The sequence below is a fragment of the Oryctolagus cuniculus genome, chromosome 1 (genome assembly GCF_051225735.1).
Source record: "Oryctolagus cuniculus isolate XC-2025 breed Fujian yellow rabbit chromosome 1, ASM5122573v1, whole genome shotgun sequence".
Lineage (NCBI taxonomy): Eukaryota > Metazoa > Chordata > Mammalia > Lagomorpha > Leporidae > Oryctolagus > Oryctolagus cuniculus.
This window is the reverse complement of record NC_142867.1, coordinates 176,184,762-176,204,806: the sequence shown is the minus strand read 5'-3', so window position 1 is coordinate 176,204,806 and position 20,045 is coordinate 176,184,762. Positions and strand designations below refer to the sequence as shown.

At 36.3% G+C, this 20,045-nt stretch overlaps 1 protein-coding gene across 50 annotated transcripts in view; it reads left to right on the top strand.

Annotated features, from left to right (window-relative positions):
* The window catches only part of MPDZ (multiple PDZ domain crumbs cell polarity complex component), a 182,874-nt gene that overhangs the window by 81,392 nt on the left and 81,437 nt on the right, over positions 1–20,045 (top strand). For 37 of the 50 annotated variants that reach the window (XM_070052001.2, XM_089316857.1, XM_051845745.3 and 34 more), the window contains 7 exons: positions 712–821; positions 2,764–2,910; positions 4,337–4,501; positions 6,553–6,738; positions 7,930–8,139; positions 10,573–10,689; positions 13,658–13,825. In XM_070052001.2, coding sequence (XP_069908102.2) covers positions 712–821; positions 2,764–2,910; positions 4,337–4,501; positions 6,553–6,738; positions 7,930–8,139; positions 10,573–10,689; positions 13,658–13,825 — 1,103 coding nt within the window. The remainder of the gene's footprint in view (positions 1–711; positions 822–2,763; positions 2,911–4,336; positions 4,502–6,552; positions 6,739–7,929; positions 8,140–10,572; positions 10,690–13,657; positions 13,826–20,045) is intronic. The other 13 variants (XM_089316996.1, XM_089317004.1, XM_089316957.1 and 10 more) reach the window with 1 other exon arrangement.

The window sequence follows — 20,045 nt, the reverse complement described above, 5'->3', positions numbered from 1 at the left end:
AACTACTGTCTAATAGAGATTTTTAAAGGAGAATCCTCGTGACAGCAATGATGAAATATGCACACCTTTGAATGTGACTTTAAAATTCTTCTCAACAAGCTTGTAAGCTAGGCATTTTAAATATTGTTTATATAATTTGCTTAGTGGTTTTTCTTTCTTTTTTCATTTCTCTTTATGGTAATTAGTGATATTTCAATCACAGGCTTTCATTTTAATATACAATCTCAGTTTTTCATAGTTTCTTAGTTTTTTGTATTTTCTCCTTGTACATGAGAGTTGAATATATTATCTGCTAGTTTCTTTGGTTGGTTTATCAACCTAAGTAATAACATAGTCTTTTTTCCACCCTGAAGAGTGAAAAAAAATGAAAGAGAGATGCAGACCTGGAAGGTGACGTAGCTTTGTGCCGTGGTCACCAGAGAGCCACTAAGTGAATCCAGCAGCAACCCAGGGTCCCCGTTTTTTCAGATAAAAGTTACAAATTATATGAATATTTGGTGGAAATAAAATTAAGATTTATATATCTATTAAAAGAGAATAATATTGAATGTGCAAATGATAGAGTTGTAAATGAAATCATTAAAATAATACAGAACTTAGTAACTTACGTATAGAGTCTAATTCAGTACAACAGGCAGGTTTCTGACCACAGCGTCCTGATTTGGAGATTTTTGCAGTGTATTACTAACTTGACTGCCTTAACTGTTTCAGGGTCTGCATTACTGTCAGCCGAGATAGAAGAACAAGAAGATGCACAGCAAGAAGAAGCTGCTCTGCTCACAAAGTGGCAGCGGATTATGGGAATCAACTATGAAATAGTGGTAGGCTAGCATAGCTTCCGTCCTATCCGAACTTGTTACGGTGCTTGATCAGGAAGCTCATGGCGATAATGAAAATAATCACCAGAAAGAGTCTCAGAGAGGTAGCAAATGTTCAGATCATTTTTGGAAGAAACTAAATGTCCTACCTCACGTTTTTAAAAAATTCAGGTTGGACAAAGTTCTTTAATAACTGAGGAGCTGAAGTAAGTGAGCTTAATGTTTCAGAGCTCATATTTAATCAATATTTTAATATTGTGGTAGTATAAATCATTCAAGACACAAGGAAAGATTTCTGTGCGTTTTAAACCTGTGATTTATAGAACAAATGAGAATAGAATGAGAGTTTACTTAAAAATAAGACAAAAACCATCACGAGTCATGTCCAGAGTAGTGAAAGAACTCTTGCCCACTTCTTCATCTCTCTTAAGTATTTATCTTCCTTTAAGAGGTTAATTCTGCCTACTGTTTAATGTCACATGTTTTATGTCTTCACTGGTTTGTATGTCTAGCATTGTCGCACTGGAAAAGTCTAACATGCCAGCCAATTCCATGGATTTTGAGGAGAAGCCTCAGTTGTTTTCTTGGGAGGAATTTTTCAGATTGCTTTTAATATTCATATACCTCTAGATTAGCAGAAATAAAAGACAAAAGATAACAATGAATATTATTAATAACTAGCACTTACTGAGCACACTGAGCCAAGCATTGTTCTCAATATTTTGTTTATCTTTTACAATAATAATACTATTTTAAACACTCAGGATGACTAACAGTCAAATAAGTAGAGCTATCATTGCCATTTAAATTGTGTTAAGGGAAATACAATAATGCCCAGCTTCACAAGGGTTAATTTAACGTGAAAATTTCAGGGATCCCTTCTAGAAGGGAGCTTTCCTGTATCTGGCATGCATAACTGAGACTCAGTTCTTGGGGCAACAATTGAAGAATGAAGGGAACTTTCTCGTTAGCCATTTGATTACAGACGTGAGAGCCAGGACTAAACTTTCAGCTGCCTGCACGCATAGGCTTTCTCGGTGGTGCTCCTGGTGAACTACACAGAGCAGAAGTATGCTCTAAGTGAGAAAGAACTAGCATTATTTGTTGGACCTGGTAAGGTGTAGGTGAATAAAAAAAAAACTTCAAAATGTTTGCCATGCAGATAAACAGTGTAAATGAGATCATAGAAGGAATGGGGTAGCAGAGAGAAGAATTGGTGAGCCTTGTTAGTGGGGGCCTAAAAGGCTTTTCTGGGCTAGTGAAATATAAATTGGGTTTTCAAGGGTTAGAAAGATTTCATCTAGGATGGGATTTCTAAGTCACAAGATGTCACTTCTGACATTGATCTTGCAGATATTATCTTTAAGTTTCAAAAGACTCTTTTTAAAATGAAACTGTATTTCTGAGCTCTTACTCCCTGTTTCTTTAACTGTAAAACAGGGAGTGGATTAGATATCTTCAGCATACCTCCTGATTTTAATATTACAGTTATTGGATTCTGTGGTTCTCTATGGATTCTGTGGGTAGTTGCCTAACATTCTTCATTATTGATTAAAACAGAGAATAGGAAGTTCATTCTCTTGTTTTAAGCTTCGATTCTCTTTTAAAGACCATTGTTGATCCTCAATGATGGTCTAAGGCCAGGAGTGTGGTTCTGCATTCAGACTGCTTTGGTTTAAAGCCTTTTTCTAGCCATGCAGCTATGATTAGGTTAACATCTGCACATCTTGTGTCCTTAATTTGGGAAACAAAGAGAGAAGATGTGCCTATTTATGAGAAGCAAACCAACTTTAGTTCTATTTCAGAGGCAAAGCTCAAGTAAGGTTTTAAATCTCTTGTGAGCAAGTTGACCATTTTTGGGGGTGGTGATAGTGAACCCAATATGTATACATGAAGAGAAAAAAAAAGATGTAAATTAGGATTCTGATGCTTTTTCTCCTTTCAGGTGGCCCATGTGAGCAAGTTTAGTGAGAACAGTGGGCTGGGGATAAGTCTGGAAGCAACAGTGGGGCATCATTTCATCCGATCTGTTCTACCAGAGGGTCCTGTCGGACACAGTGGGAAGCTCTTCAGTGGAGATGAGCTGTTGGAAGTAAGATGCTCTGCTGTTCTTTCTCCTCCCTAAATAAGATTCTCAAGAGGTTACAGGAGGCTTCACGTGGTGATAAATGAATTATTAGATCTCCCCTCCAAAGCATACTTGAGAGACATCTCCAAACAAACATCTATCCAAAGCAGAAATTTAAAATGTGTGTATTGAGCTTCAGATCTAGTTCCATGCTGTGTTTCTTCTTTTTTTCTTTCTTTCTTTTTTTAGATCCAGAAAGCTATAAAATCTTTTCTTAGAAATTTTTAAGCATGCATTTGTTTTGTAAAATAGATAATACATTAACCATGTTTCAGAATCACAGAAAATACAAAAATAAATGTGAAAAGTTCTTCCTTGTCCCTCAACCACGTAGTTCTTATCACTTTTTATTAGATAACTATTGATTTTTTTCCAAATATCCTACCAGTATTTTTATGCATAAATAAGTTTTTTTTCAAAGATTTATTTTATTTATTTAAAAGAGTTACAGAGAGAGGTAGAGACAGAGAGAGGTCTTCCATCCATTGGTTTATTCCCCAGATGGCCGCAACGGCCAGAGCTGCACCGATCAGAAGCTAGGAGCCAGGAGCTTCTTCCGGGTTTCCCATGTGGGTGCAGTGGCCCAAGGACTTGGGCCATCTTCTGCTGCCATCCCAGGCCATAGTAGAGAGCTGGATCAGAAGAGGAGCAGCCGAGACTAGAACCGGTGCCCATATGGGATGCTGTTGCTTCAGGTCAGGACGTTAACCCACTGTGCCACAGCACCGGCCCCTATGCATAAATAAGTTAATTTAAGTTCTTTACCCTCACTTTTAAAATTATACTAGCATATAATATATGACATTTTAATTTTTATTTTTTCACTTGGCAATTCTGTTACAGTGTTTGATTTTAAAACCTTGTCCTGGGGCTGGTGCCGGGGCTCACTTGGTTAATCCTCCACCTGCGGTACCAGCATTCCATATGGGTACCAGGTTCTAGTCCTGATTGCTCCTCTTCCAGTCCAGCTCTCTGCTGTGGCCCAAGAGGGCAGTGGAAGATGGCCCAAGTGTTTGGGCCCCTGCACCTGTTTGGGAGGACAGGAGGAAGCACCTGGCTTCTGGCTTTGGATCAGCACAGCTCTGGCCGTAGCCTCCATTTGGGGAGTGAACCAACGGAAGGAAGACCTTTCTCTCTGTCTCTCTAACTCCCTGTCAAATAAAAAAAGAATTGTCCTTTTCTCCTTAATCCTCTGAGAATAGCTTCATTAAGTCTCCTTTTCTGAGTTCCTTCACTAGCAGATCAAATATGGAGGAAACCTAGTGGTTTCCTGTGAGTGCATTAGAAGTTCCAGTTCCCACAAAATTGTAAACTTGCAAGTAAATTATTTTAAATGATCCTTCCATAAATCTAACTCTTCCTTATATAATGTGTTTTTTATACAATACAGGTGAATGGCATCACTTTGCTTGGAGAAAATCACCAAGATGTGGTCAATATTTTAAAAGAACTGCCTATAGAAGTGACAATGGTGTGCTGTCGCCGAACTGTGCCACCCACAACAGAATCAGAACTGAGTAGCCTGGACTTATGTGATATTGAGCTAACAGAAAAGGTATCCAATTTGCAGACATGAGGCTAATTTAAATTAGGAAGGCCAAATGCCATTAAAATTTTTTTAAGCCTTTCTTCTTTTCTTTGGTATTTGATTTCATCACATAGCCCATGGCTTATAGGATAGACCAGGAAGTCAGGCAGACCTAGGTTTGAATCTGATTTGACGCTAAGTAGCTGTGCGACTTTGGGCACTCATGCTTTGTCTTTCTGAACCTCAGTTTTCTTTTTTGTAAGATATACATCATGATGTCTGTCTCAGAGAGTTGCTGTGAAGGTTAAATGATGTAATGATATTAGGTACTATTGTACACCATATATGAGGTACTTGTATAATTTGCTTGCAGTATTTCTACTAAATAGATGCTTATATTGTTATCAGAAGAGAAAACTGATGTTTGCATATAGTGTATATGTGGTCCATATATGGAAAAGTACTTTTATGGAACTGACAGCTCTGCCTGGCATACAGTTAACTACTTAGTGAATGGCTAAAATATGGGGAAATTCTTTCTATATATATGAATTTTATTTATTTGCATATTATACTTTTGAAGTATGACAAACTTGAACTATAATACTACATGTCAGGTAATTCTCTATTAAATTAAAAAACTTTAATTTTGCTGTTTGCTTTTTTGTTTCCATTCAGATCAAGATATTAAGATATGGATATAATACCGTTCTCCTATGTAAATAATATCAAAAGTTAAGATTTAGGCTTTTCATTGTTTGTAGTCTATCGTATTTTAAGTATAATGAGAGATTATATTGATATGATTTACATTTTGTTCAAGGAATCAGTATAGTAGCATAATTTTCAAAACTGAAGAATAAATTTCATAGTTTAATATTCACTTGGGTAATTAATTAGAACAAGAAAAAATTCCAAATTATGTAACACTCAAAGACTGGCACTGTATATTTAATACCCATGTTGTATATGGTCTAAAGCAGGTAGAAAGATTTTTATTCATATTCCTCAGCTGTGTAATGATTAAGTGTATAAATTATAATTTCATCCTGATGAACACCTCTCTTTAATTTGGTATGCCCATAAAGAAGAATGAAGTGGCATTAACCTTCATTCACTTATTTTTAGTGAAAAAAAAAATAACATTTTGAATCCATATTTCTGTGTCAGGCGCTTTATAAATGTTATTTCATTCTCAAAAAATTTCTGTGAGTTGGGTAATTCTGAGGCTCATATTAAGACTATTGCTCAAGGTGAAAAACATAAGAAGTCATAGAGACAAGCTTCAAGTCCAGGCAAATCTGATTTCAAGTTTAATGTCTTATCACTGTACCTTAATTTATTAATGAAATAATCATATGCAGAAGTGGCAGCATTTGGGAAACTTGCATACAATGCATAACTTTTATACATATCCATTTCTCTTGTATTGTTCTTATTTATCCCAAGAATTATTTTTATTTAATAGCAAAATAGCTTTATATTTTTTCTGACTATGAAGATAATTCTGAAAATCACCCATAATCATGCTTGTATTTTTTCAAGATTTATTTATTTATTTTAAAGTCAGAATTACAGAGAGAGGAAGAGACAGAGAGAAATGGTCCATCTGCTGGTTCACTCCCCAACTGGCTTCAATGGCTGGGGCTGGGCCAGGCAGAAGCCAGGAGCCAAGACCTTCATCTGTGTCTCCCATGTGGTTGTAGGGGTCCAAGCACTTGGGCCATTCTCCACTGCTTTCCCAGGCAAATTAGCAATGGATTGGAAGTGGAACAGCCAGGACTTGAACTGGCACTCATATGGGATTCCAGCATCACAGGCAGTGCTTGTATATTTTTACAGGAGGTCTTTGAACCATATATTTTTAAATGCGTGTTACTCAAATTAGATATTTATTCTTCTGTAACAACTTTCAGTACTTCCAACCATATATTCTACAGGTTTCATGAAAGCTATTGCTTATTTGAGAATGTTTTGTTCTGGACAGAAGCTGGGAAACTCCTTCTCCCCAATAATGTTGGTACATGTGTCTGCCAGTCTAGTGCCTCTGAAATAAGAGCTGTCCGGTCTTTGTCCAGCCTCATGTAGATCTAGGAGAGTTCATCGGGTCCTCAGAAACAGAGGAGCCAGTGCTGCCGGTGACGGATGTGGTTCAGAATACTGAGGCGGTTCAAGCACCTTTGGCCATGTGGGAGGCTGGCATTCAGCACATCGAGCTGGAAAAAGGGAGCAAAGGACTTGGTTTTAGCATTTTAGATTACCAGGTAAATAACTCCTACTTTTAATGATTTTTTTGAAAACAGATACCATATACTAAAGGTATAGTGTTGATGGAAAAAGTAGATAATATTTCAAAATCATTAAAGATATTTTCTTATTTCTAGTTAATTTTTCAAAACACACATCTATGATGTATTGATCATCATAAAGAATTTCTTTTAACATGGAATTCAATGAGCTTTTTTTGTTCAACTCATGGTAATTTGAAGAATATGTAGGATATATTTTAAGATTATCATGGAAATAGAATTTTTTGGTCATTTAGAGAGGGAAATTATATCACGCTTTATTTCCATGCTCTTAATTGATGACTCATATGTTACTGTAAGACTAAAGTATTATTTATTTTGTTAAATAAGATTGATGTATGATATGTGACATATTATAAATTATGATATTCCAGCTACTTTCCTAAATTCATGAATATGCTCTAAATGGTCATGAACAGTCTGTGTCCTTCCCTGAATTGTGTTCTAAGCTCAGTAAATGAGGAAATGCTGGCACCTGCATGATAGAGTGCAGCTGTTACTCCTTGTTAGTATTCAAGCAGAATGCTATCTCAGATGACTTTAGGAAGTTGTGTGCATTGGACCTGATATTCTGGAGCCTTGTTCTGATGTGAAGGTCGCTGTTCAAATGAAAACACAGCATCAACAAATAATATTTGGCTTCTTTCTATGCTTCTTCATTCCAAAAATGCAGGTCCTATCTAGTGGTGAGTTGATGTTCCACATGGTAACATCCTATTTAATAAGTGTTGTTGCTAATAATTAATACACTCAGAATTTAGCCTCAAAGGATGGTTATAAATGTGTGTTTAGAGTGCTCTTCCATCTTATTAACTGTGTAGATTTGTGTCACTACCATCACGGTAAAATATAAAATCAGAATAGACAGCTTATTAAAAATAAAATTATAATTTTGATGCTACCTGTACAATTGTTGAGGTCTACTTAAGAATATTAGTAAGTGAGATGCCATTGTTTCCAGTGAACTTTCTTTAAACTCTCCAAAGTGGAGAAAATCTCAACCCAGATAATTCATTGGAAATTTTATATGAATTTTTTAAGATATTTGAAGCAGTTACTTATCCTTTATATTTCAGAGTGAACAAATTATAAAAAAATTTGCAGTTCAAAAATGAGCTGAGTTCTCTTTATTTTTTTGTTGTCTAGGATCCAGTTGATCCAACAAGCACTGTGATTGTCATTCGTTCTTTGGTACCTGGTGGAGTTGCTGAAAAGGATGGTCGCCTTCTTCCTGGAGATCGCCTCATGTTTGTCAATGATGTGAACTTGGAAAGCAGCAGTCTTGAAGAAGCTGTAGAGGCGCTGAAGGGAGCACCCTCAGGAACTGTGAGAATAGGAGTTGCTAAGCCTTTACCTGTAAGAATTTGGATTTTATTGATATCTTTCTATATTAGCAAAAAAAAAAAAGATCAGCTTTTCTTTAGCTCAGGTTTTCTCATGATTGAACCATGACTTTTGGTAGTTTTCTTCAAAGTGGTTATTAACTCTCTGAGGAAAAAGATTCAATTTGGAGTATACTTTGAAAAGAATAAAGGAAATAAAGCAGCCAGGATTTCAGAGATAGACTTACAACATTATGGTTCACTTTTGACCTTTTTAATTTCACAATAAGGTCTTTAAAAATGCAATATCAAATATTTCAAAGAAATATAGTATAAAATATTAAAATACTAGTTTACTGGGGTATTGAAAATTTATTTTTTGTCAATTATTTATTGACATTGACATCTCACAATAGAGTCTTTTTTATTTATTTATTTATTTTATTTATTTATTTATTTTGACAGGCAGAGTGGACAGTGAGAGAGAGAGACAGAGAGAAAGGTCTTCCTTTGCCATTGGTTCACCCTCCAATGGCCGCCACAGCTGGCACGCTGTGGCCGGCACACCGCGCTGATCCGATGGCAGGAGCCAGGTACTTATCCTGGTCTCCCATGGGGTGCAGGGCCCAAGTACTTGGGCCATCCTCTACTGCACTCCCTGGCCACAGCAGAGAGCTGGCCTGGAAGAGGGGCAACCGGGATAGAATCCGGCACCCCGACCGGGACTAGAACCCGGTGTGCCGGCGCCACAAGGCGGAGGATTAGCCTAGTGAGCTGCGGCACCGGCCAAACAGTAGAGTCTTTGATCACAGTGAAGTCAAGTAGAATTTTTTTCAGAGTGACTTAAGTTCCTAAATTCTGTTAATTTCAACATATTTGTTTCCTAGTTACTCCAGATCAGGGAATTAAACTTTGGAAAATGGGCTCATCAACTTTTTGACACTCCTCCTGGGAGGGTATAGGTCCCACATTCCACAAAGTAATATTTGAAACAACTAATGAATGTATGCCATATAAAGTACTTTTTCATTTGTTCTAGTGATTGCAGTGTGCACTAAGCACTATATTACACTGAAAGTAAGTTAGAGACTTTCTCAATATCTGTGTGTTTTTTCTGGAATATAGAGTTGTAAAAGAAAAGGCAAATATACTGTCTCTTGAGAAAATAAGAGTACAAATATATATTTGTATATATTTGTTTAAATAGCAAAAAGAATTTGTTGACTTTTGTGAATTTGTTCAAATAATAAGCATAGTTAATGTATTTAAGTATGATTAATTCATGTACCACTTTTTATCTCACAAAGCATTTCAGAACCTATGAAAATATATTTATGAAAAAAGAAAGACAAAGGAGGGAAGAATGACGACTATGTTAGTCCAGTCAAAAACTCACACTGGCGTTGTAGAAACGTCCACAATTGACCAGTACAAAGAGTAATGTGAAAACAGAGATAGGCCATCATGGGATTCCGTATTTATTAATGTTAGATCATAAATTTGGTATAATATTTCTATTAAACAATGAATAGTGCTAAATATCCAATGTGTTTTTTACTGCCCTTAAGGCAAAACCATACAGATTTTTAAAAGCAGAGTATTCTTTTTCTAGCTGATTTCAAAATAAATGCCTTTCATACCATATTTGATATTTCCAATTTGGCATGCATTGCAGTATATGATAAATATATTTATTATACAAAGTCAGGTTTAATGAATATTAAACTCATGTATAAGAAGAATGTTTTTTCCATAGTAATACTTCTTTTGCGTGGATTGCCAAAACAGGGTGATGTAGACAAGATAATTACCTATTTTAGTCCATATTGTCTGAGACTGTATGTTGTTTGAGGTCAGTGTGACCAAGGTCACAATATAATAGCCCAGGACTGAAATTGAAGCAGTACATGCATGTAGAGTTTTTGCTCTGTTTTGTTTTGTTTACAAGCCATGCTTAATTAAGAGACTTCACTGCAGGGATCAGTAACATTCCTTGTCAAGTACATTACATTCTTAAAAGCTTCTGTAGAGAAGCTCATCCTTCCTTTTAATGTTTTCCTCTTCTGCACTTTCTTTTAGGTATTAACACTTAAGACTTGCTTTATTTATTAGGATGTCATTGTTTGGCCAGAATATTAGACAGATAAAAATAACCAGAAAATTACTATAATATTTTTAAATTGCTGTTGACTTTTATAATAAGAATGAAAAAAATTAGTAGGAAGAGATTTTTATGTAATAGATGATATTCCTATTAAGAGAAATGTCCTCATTGTGTCTTAGCAAATTAAAATGCTTAATGAGAATATCAGACTTCTTGATCTATATAAAGTCACATGTTATCATTTGAAAACTTTCCCATTGCTTTTCTCTTCCTCTTTTACTTTCTCTCCCCTCCCCTTCCTTCCTGATCACCTTCTTTCTTGGCTGTTTGCTGTCTTCTCCTTAAACTGTGTTATCCCTGCAGCTTTCACCAGAAGAAGGTTATGTCTCTGCGAAGGAGGATTCCTTTCTCTACCCACCACACTCCTGTGAGGATGAAGGGCTGACTGACAAAGCCCTCTTCAGGGCTGACTTGGCTCTGGTTAGTGGCCACACTTATCAAGCTTTCTCTCAGAAGTTTTGTCTTAACGTTGCCTTTCAAAATACTCCGAAGATGTCATGTTATATTTTTTTGTTTCTTATACTTTTGAAACCTAAACCTATTATCACCAACTCAAGTGGTTCTCATGGTTGAAAATCTCTCTCTATATATATATGTATATATACACACACATTTATAAATGTATCTCTGAATATATATATATAATTATATATACTGAATATATGTGTTTATATGTACATTTGTTGGCTTTGTAGAGAACATTCAATTAAAATGACATTGTATCAACATGTAGACTTAATCTATGATAACTAATGTTATTAGAGGACTTCATTGCTCTGATTTCATACCTGGATATTTTTAGGCATTCTTTACTGTTTTTAGTATTCAGACATAAATCAATACATTGGTTACCTTTTAATGAGGTAACAGGTAGATTTTCTCATTAAATATTAATAGTTTAAAATAATATTAATTGGTTCACTTATCAAAACACATATTGTCAGCCGGCACCGCGGCTCACTAGGCTAATCCTCCGCCTTGTGGCGCCGGCACACCGGGTTCTAGTCCCGGTCGGGGCGCCAGATTCTGTCCCGGTTGCCCCTCTTCCAGGCCAGCTCTCTGCTGTGGCCAGGGAGTGCAGTGGAGGATGGCCCAAGTCCTTGGGCCCTTCACCCCATGGGAGACCAGGATAAGTACCTGGCTCCTGCCATTGAATCAGCGTGGTGCGCTGGCCGCAGCGCGCTGGCCGTGGCAGCCATTGGAGGGTGAACCAATGGCAAAGGAAGACCTTTCTCTCTGTCTCTCTCTCACTGTCCACTCTGCCTGTCAAAAAAAAAAAAAAAAAAACATATTGTCTATAAATATAAGAATGCAAATGATTGATTTACTAGAAAATTTAATTATAAATTTTGTTTCTGCTTGCTCTTTATTAAATCACTAATTAAAATACAATTATTTAGGTGTCACTCTTCCATGGGAACATTACTATCTGGTAGCTGGGACAAAGCTATGTTGAAAATTAAAGGATAAAAATCATCTACCATGTGGCATTTATGCAATACACCAAATTATGCATCCTTATTCTCATTACTCCTACGATTAAAGCTAGATGCCTAACTATGCCCTGCTTTTTACATACTTCAGTGTTGTTAGTCTAGGAAGAGGTTTAAAACCTGTCAAATTCTTATGTATTTATAACTGATTATGCACATCTCGCTTTGAATCACAGTGTGAATTATTTCTTTGACTCTACATTCATTTTGGTAATCCCCATTTTGGGAGAGACAATTCTTTCCGTTAATATTTTTAAGTGCAGGTTCTTGAAATAGCCATTTGGAAAGTTCCGTGCATATTATAGTGAATGCAATAATTTTACATTATAATGCTTAACTTGCTGGATACCTTTTGGCTCTAATCTTCATAGGCATATGTTAGCACTTCAAAACTAGATTAGTATGCTATGAGCTATGTTAAGTTCTATGGGTTAAATAATACCCAACTGTAGCAAATTCCTTTTGAAATGTCAGAGGACACAAATATATCACTGACTTCAATATACACTAAGAAAAAGTATTCTCTCTAGAATTTACAGGGCTTCCTTAAAGCTCCTTAAATGCATATCAACTGAAATGAAGATTAGTCCCACTTTGATGGGATCTTAGCATCTTATAATAAATAGCGTGGCAATCAGTAATCTTGGGCTGCTAACTGAAGTTCTCTGTGTCCTCGTGTTTTATCTCTACAGCAGCTAGATAAATTGTCAGGAATTCTTCCAAGTTTCTAAGGCATCAGTGAGTTATACAAATTATATTGAGGTATGCTTTTTTCAATGTAAATATTCGTTGTAATCCATGATATAAGACTTACTTGATGCTATTTACCTAAATAGCAAAGCTAAGTATTTATTGTCTAGATTGTTGTACATAATGCACATTTGTAAAGCGTAATCCTCCACATGGTGAGTCCCCAGAGAATTTGAACATGTAAATTTGAAACAGTGAATTTGAATATTTAAAAGAGATGAGTAGGCCTATTAAAAACATTTGAAGAGAAGGCCATTTGAAAATTGCCCCTCTGTATTTTTAGCAGCTTTTCACTAGAATATGACTTGGTATAAAGCTATAATGTTTCTAATTTTTGGCACAAAAAGAATTGTAACATATGGGATTTTGCCATCAAGATAGAAAATGCTGGTATTATCAGAGATGAGTAGCATTTATATCTATTCTGCCTATTCTAAGGTTTGACTGAGTGAATTGCAGGAAGACAAGCTCACAATGACTTAATTCTTTCTCTTGGTTCTTCACAGAAGATAGTAACAGGACTTTTAGATTAATATTTAGTAAAATTGCCTCATTCTATATGAGTTTTATAACAGAAGCTTATAACTTAAAGCTTCACCCATAGCCAGATCATAATTAGACTCCTTGTTTGTTAGTGTAATTTTAGCATGATATAACAGATTTTCTCTGGTTTGTGCAACTTGAGTGGTTTCAAAATCTAGTTCAAAGTAATTTACACAGAGATTTTATTTTCAGTGAGGTTGACAAATAGGTTAGAGTAGAGCACCTCATTGAATTATAATTTTATTTGAATAGGAAAAGTGATGACCTAGTTCATTTTATTATAAAATTGTAAGAACTGGGCATGTAAATATGTTCCTTAACATATGGAACTATTTAAATTTAGAATTGATCCAGGCCCTTTGTTAATTGCACTTTTACTGATGGAATAAAATAGCCTTCCATGCCAGTACCCTTTGCAGTAGGTGGGCAGTTCATCTCTGTCCTGCTGCATTATTATTCTGGTAAGCATTCAAGAGGGTGGAGAGAGGGCATGCATAACACAGAATAAACAAACAATGCTACTCGTGTGCTTTTTTTGTCTCAAGTCAAGAATGACATACAGGTAACAGAGCTGGTTTTCTAGATTGTTGTTTTATTCCTAGGTGGACACAAATGATGCTGATCTGGCGGATGAGTCCACATTTGAATCTCAGTACTCTCCTGATAAGGACAGTGTCTACTCTCCTCAAGCCTCTATTTTATCTCTTCATGGCAGTGCTGGTAGTGATGGTATGAACTACGGTTCCTCCCTTCCATCATCGCCTCCCAAGGTACGAAAGAAATGTCTTTTCATTTATGGGAAAACCTTGTGAATAATTTTCAGAGATCAGTGTTAATGGGAAGTTGTGGGGGTAGCATGTTAGAGACAGTGTTTCTCCAGTCACAGATTCTCATTATCAGATTAAAGTACAGTTTCATTTAGCAGTGTTAATTGAGTGTCTTTCAGATTTTGGGGGACCGTTTAACTCCCATGGCCACGAGACAGTGTCTGTCAAAGCTTGGATTAGGATTTCCATGTCAGAAAGAAATTTTTTTTTTTTTTAACAGGCAGAGTGGACAGTGAGAGAGAGAGACAGAGAGAAAGGTCTTCCTTTGCCGTTGGTTCACCCTCCAATGGCCGCCGCGGCCAGTGCGCTGCGGCCGGCGCACCGCGCTGATCCGATGGCAGGAGCCAGGAGCCAGGTGCTTTTCCTGGTCTCCCATGCGGTGCAGGGCCCAAGCACCTGGGCCATCCTCCACTGCACTCCCTGGCCACAGCAGAGAGCTGGCCTGGAAGAGGGGCAACAGGGACAGAATCTGGCGCCCCGAGCGGGACTAGAACCCAGTGTGCTGGCGCCGCTAGGCGGAGGATTAGCCTAGTGAGCCGCGGCGCCGGCCCAGAAAGAAAAATTTTAATGAGTTGTATTTCTCTTTTCGTTTTGTCTACTTTGGAAAAATTATATGAACAATGTTTTTCAGTGTTTTTAAAACTGACATTTATGTGAAGTTAGATATTCAAATATTTCTTATTTTAAAATGTACTAATTAAATTATAGCTAGAATGTTTTCAGTATAAAATGATACTAAAGAATTCACAAAAATAACTGTGAACGGTAAAGTATATTTATGTTACTGTATAAGAATGATGAGTTTACCTACTATTTAATGTCTTTGCCTTGCATCTTTTATAGATAAATTATTGGCAGAAATGCCCCAGCTTTATTCATTTTCTTGGTGACCATGTATAATGTTCAATAAGTAGTATTTTAAAATCTATCCAACCTTTGGGTATAAAAATGACATGTTACCATGAACTTTTTAAAAAAAAAAGATTTATTGATTTATTTAAGTTACACACAGAGAGAAGGAGTGGTAGAGAGGTAGAGAGAGAGAGGGAAAGAGAGAGGGAGGAGTCTTCCTTCCGCTGGTTCACTCAGAGCTGCGCCAATCTGAAGCCAGGAGCTTCTTCCTGGTTTCCCACACGGGTGCAGAGGCCCAAGGAGTTGGGCCATCCTCTGCTGCTTTCCGAGGCCATAGCAGAGAGCTGGATCAGAAGTGGAGCAGCTGGGACTCAAACCAGCCCCCATATGGTATGCTGGCACTGCAGGCTGTGGCTTCACTTGCTATGCGACAGTGCCGGCCCCTCACCCCCTTTTTTTTAAAAGATTTGTTTATACCATGAACTTTTATCTATTTTTATATTGGTTAATTATCTTTGTATTGGTTCGCTGGAGTTTATGTTCTCTGAAAATTGATATATATGTAATAATTTAACATGTTTTTTGAGTATGTATGTACTTTTGTGTAATGAAAGTCTAAGGATGTTGGGCACTGTGCTTGTCAGCTTCAGGGAAGAAGTCACCCTTAGAGATGAAAAGGAAGCATGGGAATTTAGCCGTGTCTATAATATGTCATTTTAAGAAGAGTGAATAAAATATGGCAGAGTATATCTGCTAAATCTGGGCAACAAGTTAATATATGAATATATTTTCTTAATTTTTCTACATTAAAAATATACCATAAAAACACCTTAAAATTGGACAATAAATTTTTTAAATACTTGGCTTCTGCAAAAATTGAGTTCAGTGGGAAGAGGTCTGTATTTATGAATAAATTGTGAACTAGGATCTCCATAGGTTTCACATGGTTTTTCATATTTCTTTATTAACAAATAAATTTTTTTTGGCCAGAACATTTTCAAAGCATTTTCTTTTATATTCGAGGTGCACCTGTTATCCTTGCAAATAATGCTGGGCAATCTTGAATTAGTTTGCAAGGTATAATCTTGGTGGAGCAGCTGCTGTTCTCCCACCACACCTGAGACTGTCTGGCTGTGTCCTGTCTGGAATGTGTTCAGTCTTCACCGGCCTCAGGGCTGGAAGCTTAGTTCATCTCCTAATGGGATCCCCTAATCTACTGCATAGCATATTTCTTCTTGCCAGTGGGACAGATTGCATTGTTTAACTTAGTAATTGTTACTTAAAGGGATTACACAATCTGCATACTGAGAAGCATATATTTTACAGGGCAAATGCTGGCTGTGTGCAGCACAACATATTGGCTTACTGAAGTCTGTTTGCCTCCTTTTTATTTTTTTTCCCAAGCAGTTTACTCTTTTGTTGAAGCAAATTTTGGCAAGCTGGGCTATCAACTGAAAAACTTAAACTACAAAACAACAAAGAAGACATTAATGAGAGTGTTTTAAAACACATTGTGAAACTCCTGTGTACTTTCAGTTTTCTTAGAAAGTAGGAACATTCCTATATCATGGTAAAGCTGTAACATTGTTTTTGTGGGATTTTGTTGTTTTGGGTGGCACCTTTTTTAGTACCTAGATTTTTTGCTAGAAAATTTTTGTAAATAAAAATATTATTCATTTTTCCTGTTTCTTTGTACTATTTTAAAGCACATTCTTAATTTGTTATGAAATTTCAAATTGTCTACTTTTGTTAAATAACCATGAGCTTGTTTCAGAGCTTTCTAATTAATAGCATAAAACCAGATAGTGTATGATGTTATTTAAGCATATATGGTTAGATACCATATAAGCAAGCATATAGTATAAATAGATGTTTAACATAGATAATGCACCAAAACTGTTCTGAAAGGAATAAAATAGAGAGGGTGAGGATCTCATTGATTCCTCAAATTTTTGAGTTTTCTATCTGTGTAATAATTGTAGTCTTTTTTTTTAAAGATTTATTTATTGGAAAGGCTTATTGACAGAGAGTGAGAAACAGAGTATGAGAAATTCTGTCCTCCCACTCCTCAAGTGGCCACAACAGCCAGTGAGCTAGGCCAGGCTGAAGCCAGGAGCCAGGAACTCCATCTGGGTCTCTAATGAGGGTGGCAGTGACTCAAGTGCTTGAGCCATCATCTGCTGCTTCCCAAGTGTATTAGCAGGGAGCTGAATCAGAAGTGTGGAAGACAGGACTGTAGCCAGTGCTCAGATGTGGGATGCAGGAGTCCCAAGCAGCAACTTAACCTGCTGTGAAATCTTGCAGTCTTAAATGATGATTGGAAGTAGAAAAACAATTTTACCTATCTTCTCACTGTGATGAGAGGTTGTGTTAGATTTTCATTGCTGTAATGAAAATACCTGAGAAAAGCTAATTTAAGAAGGAGGATTTATTTTTGTCTGTAGTTTTGGAGATTCATAGCCCGAGATCTGTTGGAATGCTTTGGATTAGCAGTCTGGTGAAGCCAGAAGATGACAGTGCATGTACAGAGAAACAATCACATGTCCATCCAGGAAGCAGAGAGACAGGGAGCACACTCATTCTCCATGTCCATGTATCTTTTCTCTCAAAGTCACTATGATTTGATCACCCTAACAGCCTACTCCAGGCTAATCACTTCCCAAAGTCTCCACCTTCAGACAGCATACTTGGATTAAGCTTCCATCCTTAATCCATTAACATGAATTCATTAAGCATTCACATAAGGCTTTGGAAACCAAAGCTTTAACACATGGGCCTTTTCGGAGACACCTAGATCAATTTGCAAACTATAGCAAGCTCTCTTGACCTTGTTCCATATACCACCAGAAGCTGCAAAAGCTGATTACCACAAGGCTGGCCCATCACAGTGGGAAGCCCTACTCTATGGAGCAGAGTTTAAGACCCTGTCACAGCTTAAACACCAAAGGGCTGTTGTAGCCAGCCATACATTGGTACTCATAAAATTCTCCCCTTTGGGGCCCATTCTACATTTTTTTTTGAAGGAGTACACATTTGCTTAATTTGGATATTTATCATTTAAGAATTTAAATGCATACTTCTTTGATACTTAGGTTAATGGAGGCAGGTCACTTAAATGTGGGTTTTAAAGGCAACAAAGCTATTGCCATTGGGAATTTTTTTTTCCTTTCTTATGGTTTCAGATGTTACTTTTTTGTTAATCTTTTTATCTTTTTCCCTCTTACCTTAAAAGACATGAAAAACGCAGAACTAACTATTTTCCAAATTTAAATGTTTATAGACTTCTGTTTAAGAGCTCAACATGGTTTTTAGGACAACAGATGCTTGCTTTATTTTTTTCCTGTTTTAATTTAAAAATACAACTGGTAGGGATTTAATAGCTACATAATGAGTCTCCATTTCTACTTATCCACACCCTACATACTGCCCTCACCTGGATATCAATAGTCTTACTCTCTTACCAGAGGTAAAATTGTTGCCAACATAGGGTATGTCCTTCACTCCAGAATATTAGTTTTGCCAGGGAATTCTGTTGATTCTACTGCAGGGTGAAGTTAGTGTTTGTCAAGACAGGAGCTTTTCTTTGTACCTTATATACTTAATATGACTAATGGATTCCATAATTTACAAAAGCACACTTAAGTGTCATTTTCTAGCATAAAACATTGCTGCTTCACATCTGTATTTAGAATGTTTCTTATTTTTTTTTTTTTTGAGAAGAGGTTAAGCTAAAAAATCAAATTACTGTAGTCAGAATGATGAGTGAATGATGAAGTCATAGTGACAACATTTCAGGCTCTCAAAGATATACAAGATGTTGCCTTTTCCCACAGTAGAGTGTATATAAACCTAAAGGAAGTATCCCTCCTATCAGGACAGATGGAAGAGTCATAGTAAGTTGGAGCAGCTATGCTTGCAGTATATTTTTATAAAGTATAACAAGAATGCTCTGGTAGACTGCTTGTTGAAGAAAAGCAGAGTATGGCCAGTGAACACTGAAGTATTTAGCTGAACTATATGAAGACATTATCAGGGGAAATAATGTACCCAAGCCCAGCTTTAACATAGGACTGAACTTTTTTCCGAGTATATTTGACATGTTAATTTAACCTCTTCTCTGCTTTTTCCTGAGGGGAAAATATATATTTTATCTATAAATACATCATGTGGAAGCACATGTTAGTATGGAGTTTTGAAAGACTTCAGCTTAGATGCGAGTTGCACTGGAAAATTATAGAGTTATTTTTGGACATCTTATGGGTGAAGAACTGTTTTTCTTTCAGATCCTTAAGATTTTTAAAAATAAAACTCAGTTGGTTGTTCAGCTACCAGAAATGTTTCTGAAGTGGGTGTATGTTGTCTACTGTGTTGATCAGCTATTTCTTTTCTGTGTGTCTGTGTTAACTCCTTCATGAATAATGCGTGGAAGTTTCTGTTACACGACTTTTAGTACACCTCAACTAACAGGTGGCTTCACCTCTTTTTCTGATGAAGACAAATTTGTTATCTTTATTTGAGGCATGGGAAAAATAATTTACTGCTAATTATTATAATTACTTTAGAAATAAGGAAGCTAATCAGTTCTATAGTAAGTACATTGTTATTTTTCTTAAGGATATAATAAGCAAAGTTGGATGAATGAGCCATGGTTTATTATTATTTAGATTCTAGAGCTGGGGGAGGAAACATTCCTATTGTTTGTTTCTGAAGATACTAATGACATTAATTGTTTGTGTGATATTCCTGCTGCCTTAATCTTTGTAACAGAACTATTTAATAATTTCAGAGATACGGTAACTTTCATTGAAGAAGGGAAGTATAATACATTGAAAAATATGTGGCATTTAACTCACATATACCTTGAAACAAATTCTAGATGGTTAAAATCTAAAAATGAAGCATTTATAAAAACAGGATAAAAGCATTAGAAATCATTTCATTTATGCTTTGTAGAGGAAGGACTTACTAAGCCATGTATTAAATCCAGAAGCACAAAAAATTCATTGGCAAAGTTTATTACATTGATTTGGTTTCTGCATGACAAAGTATTAGCTTTATAGACTTAAAAGACAAAGGATAGACTAGGAAATATTTGTAATATTTATCACAAAGATCTTGTATTCAGAATATTCCAATGACAAGAACAACTAAAAATCACTGGATAAATACTTGAACTGTATGAAGAAAGTATCACAGAAGATAAACAAATGGCATGTCCTCGTCAACTATCAGGGGCATGCAGACTGTAATGCTAAAGGATATACTTCTTACAGATATACTTCTTACAGATCAGATTGCTAAACTAATCTAG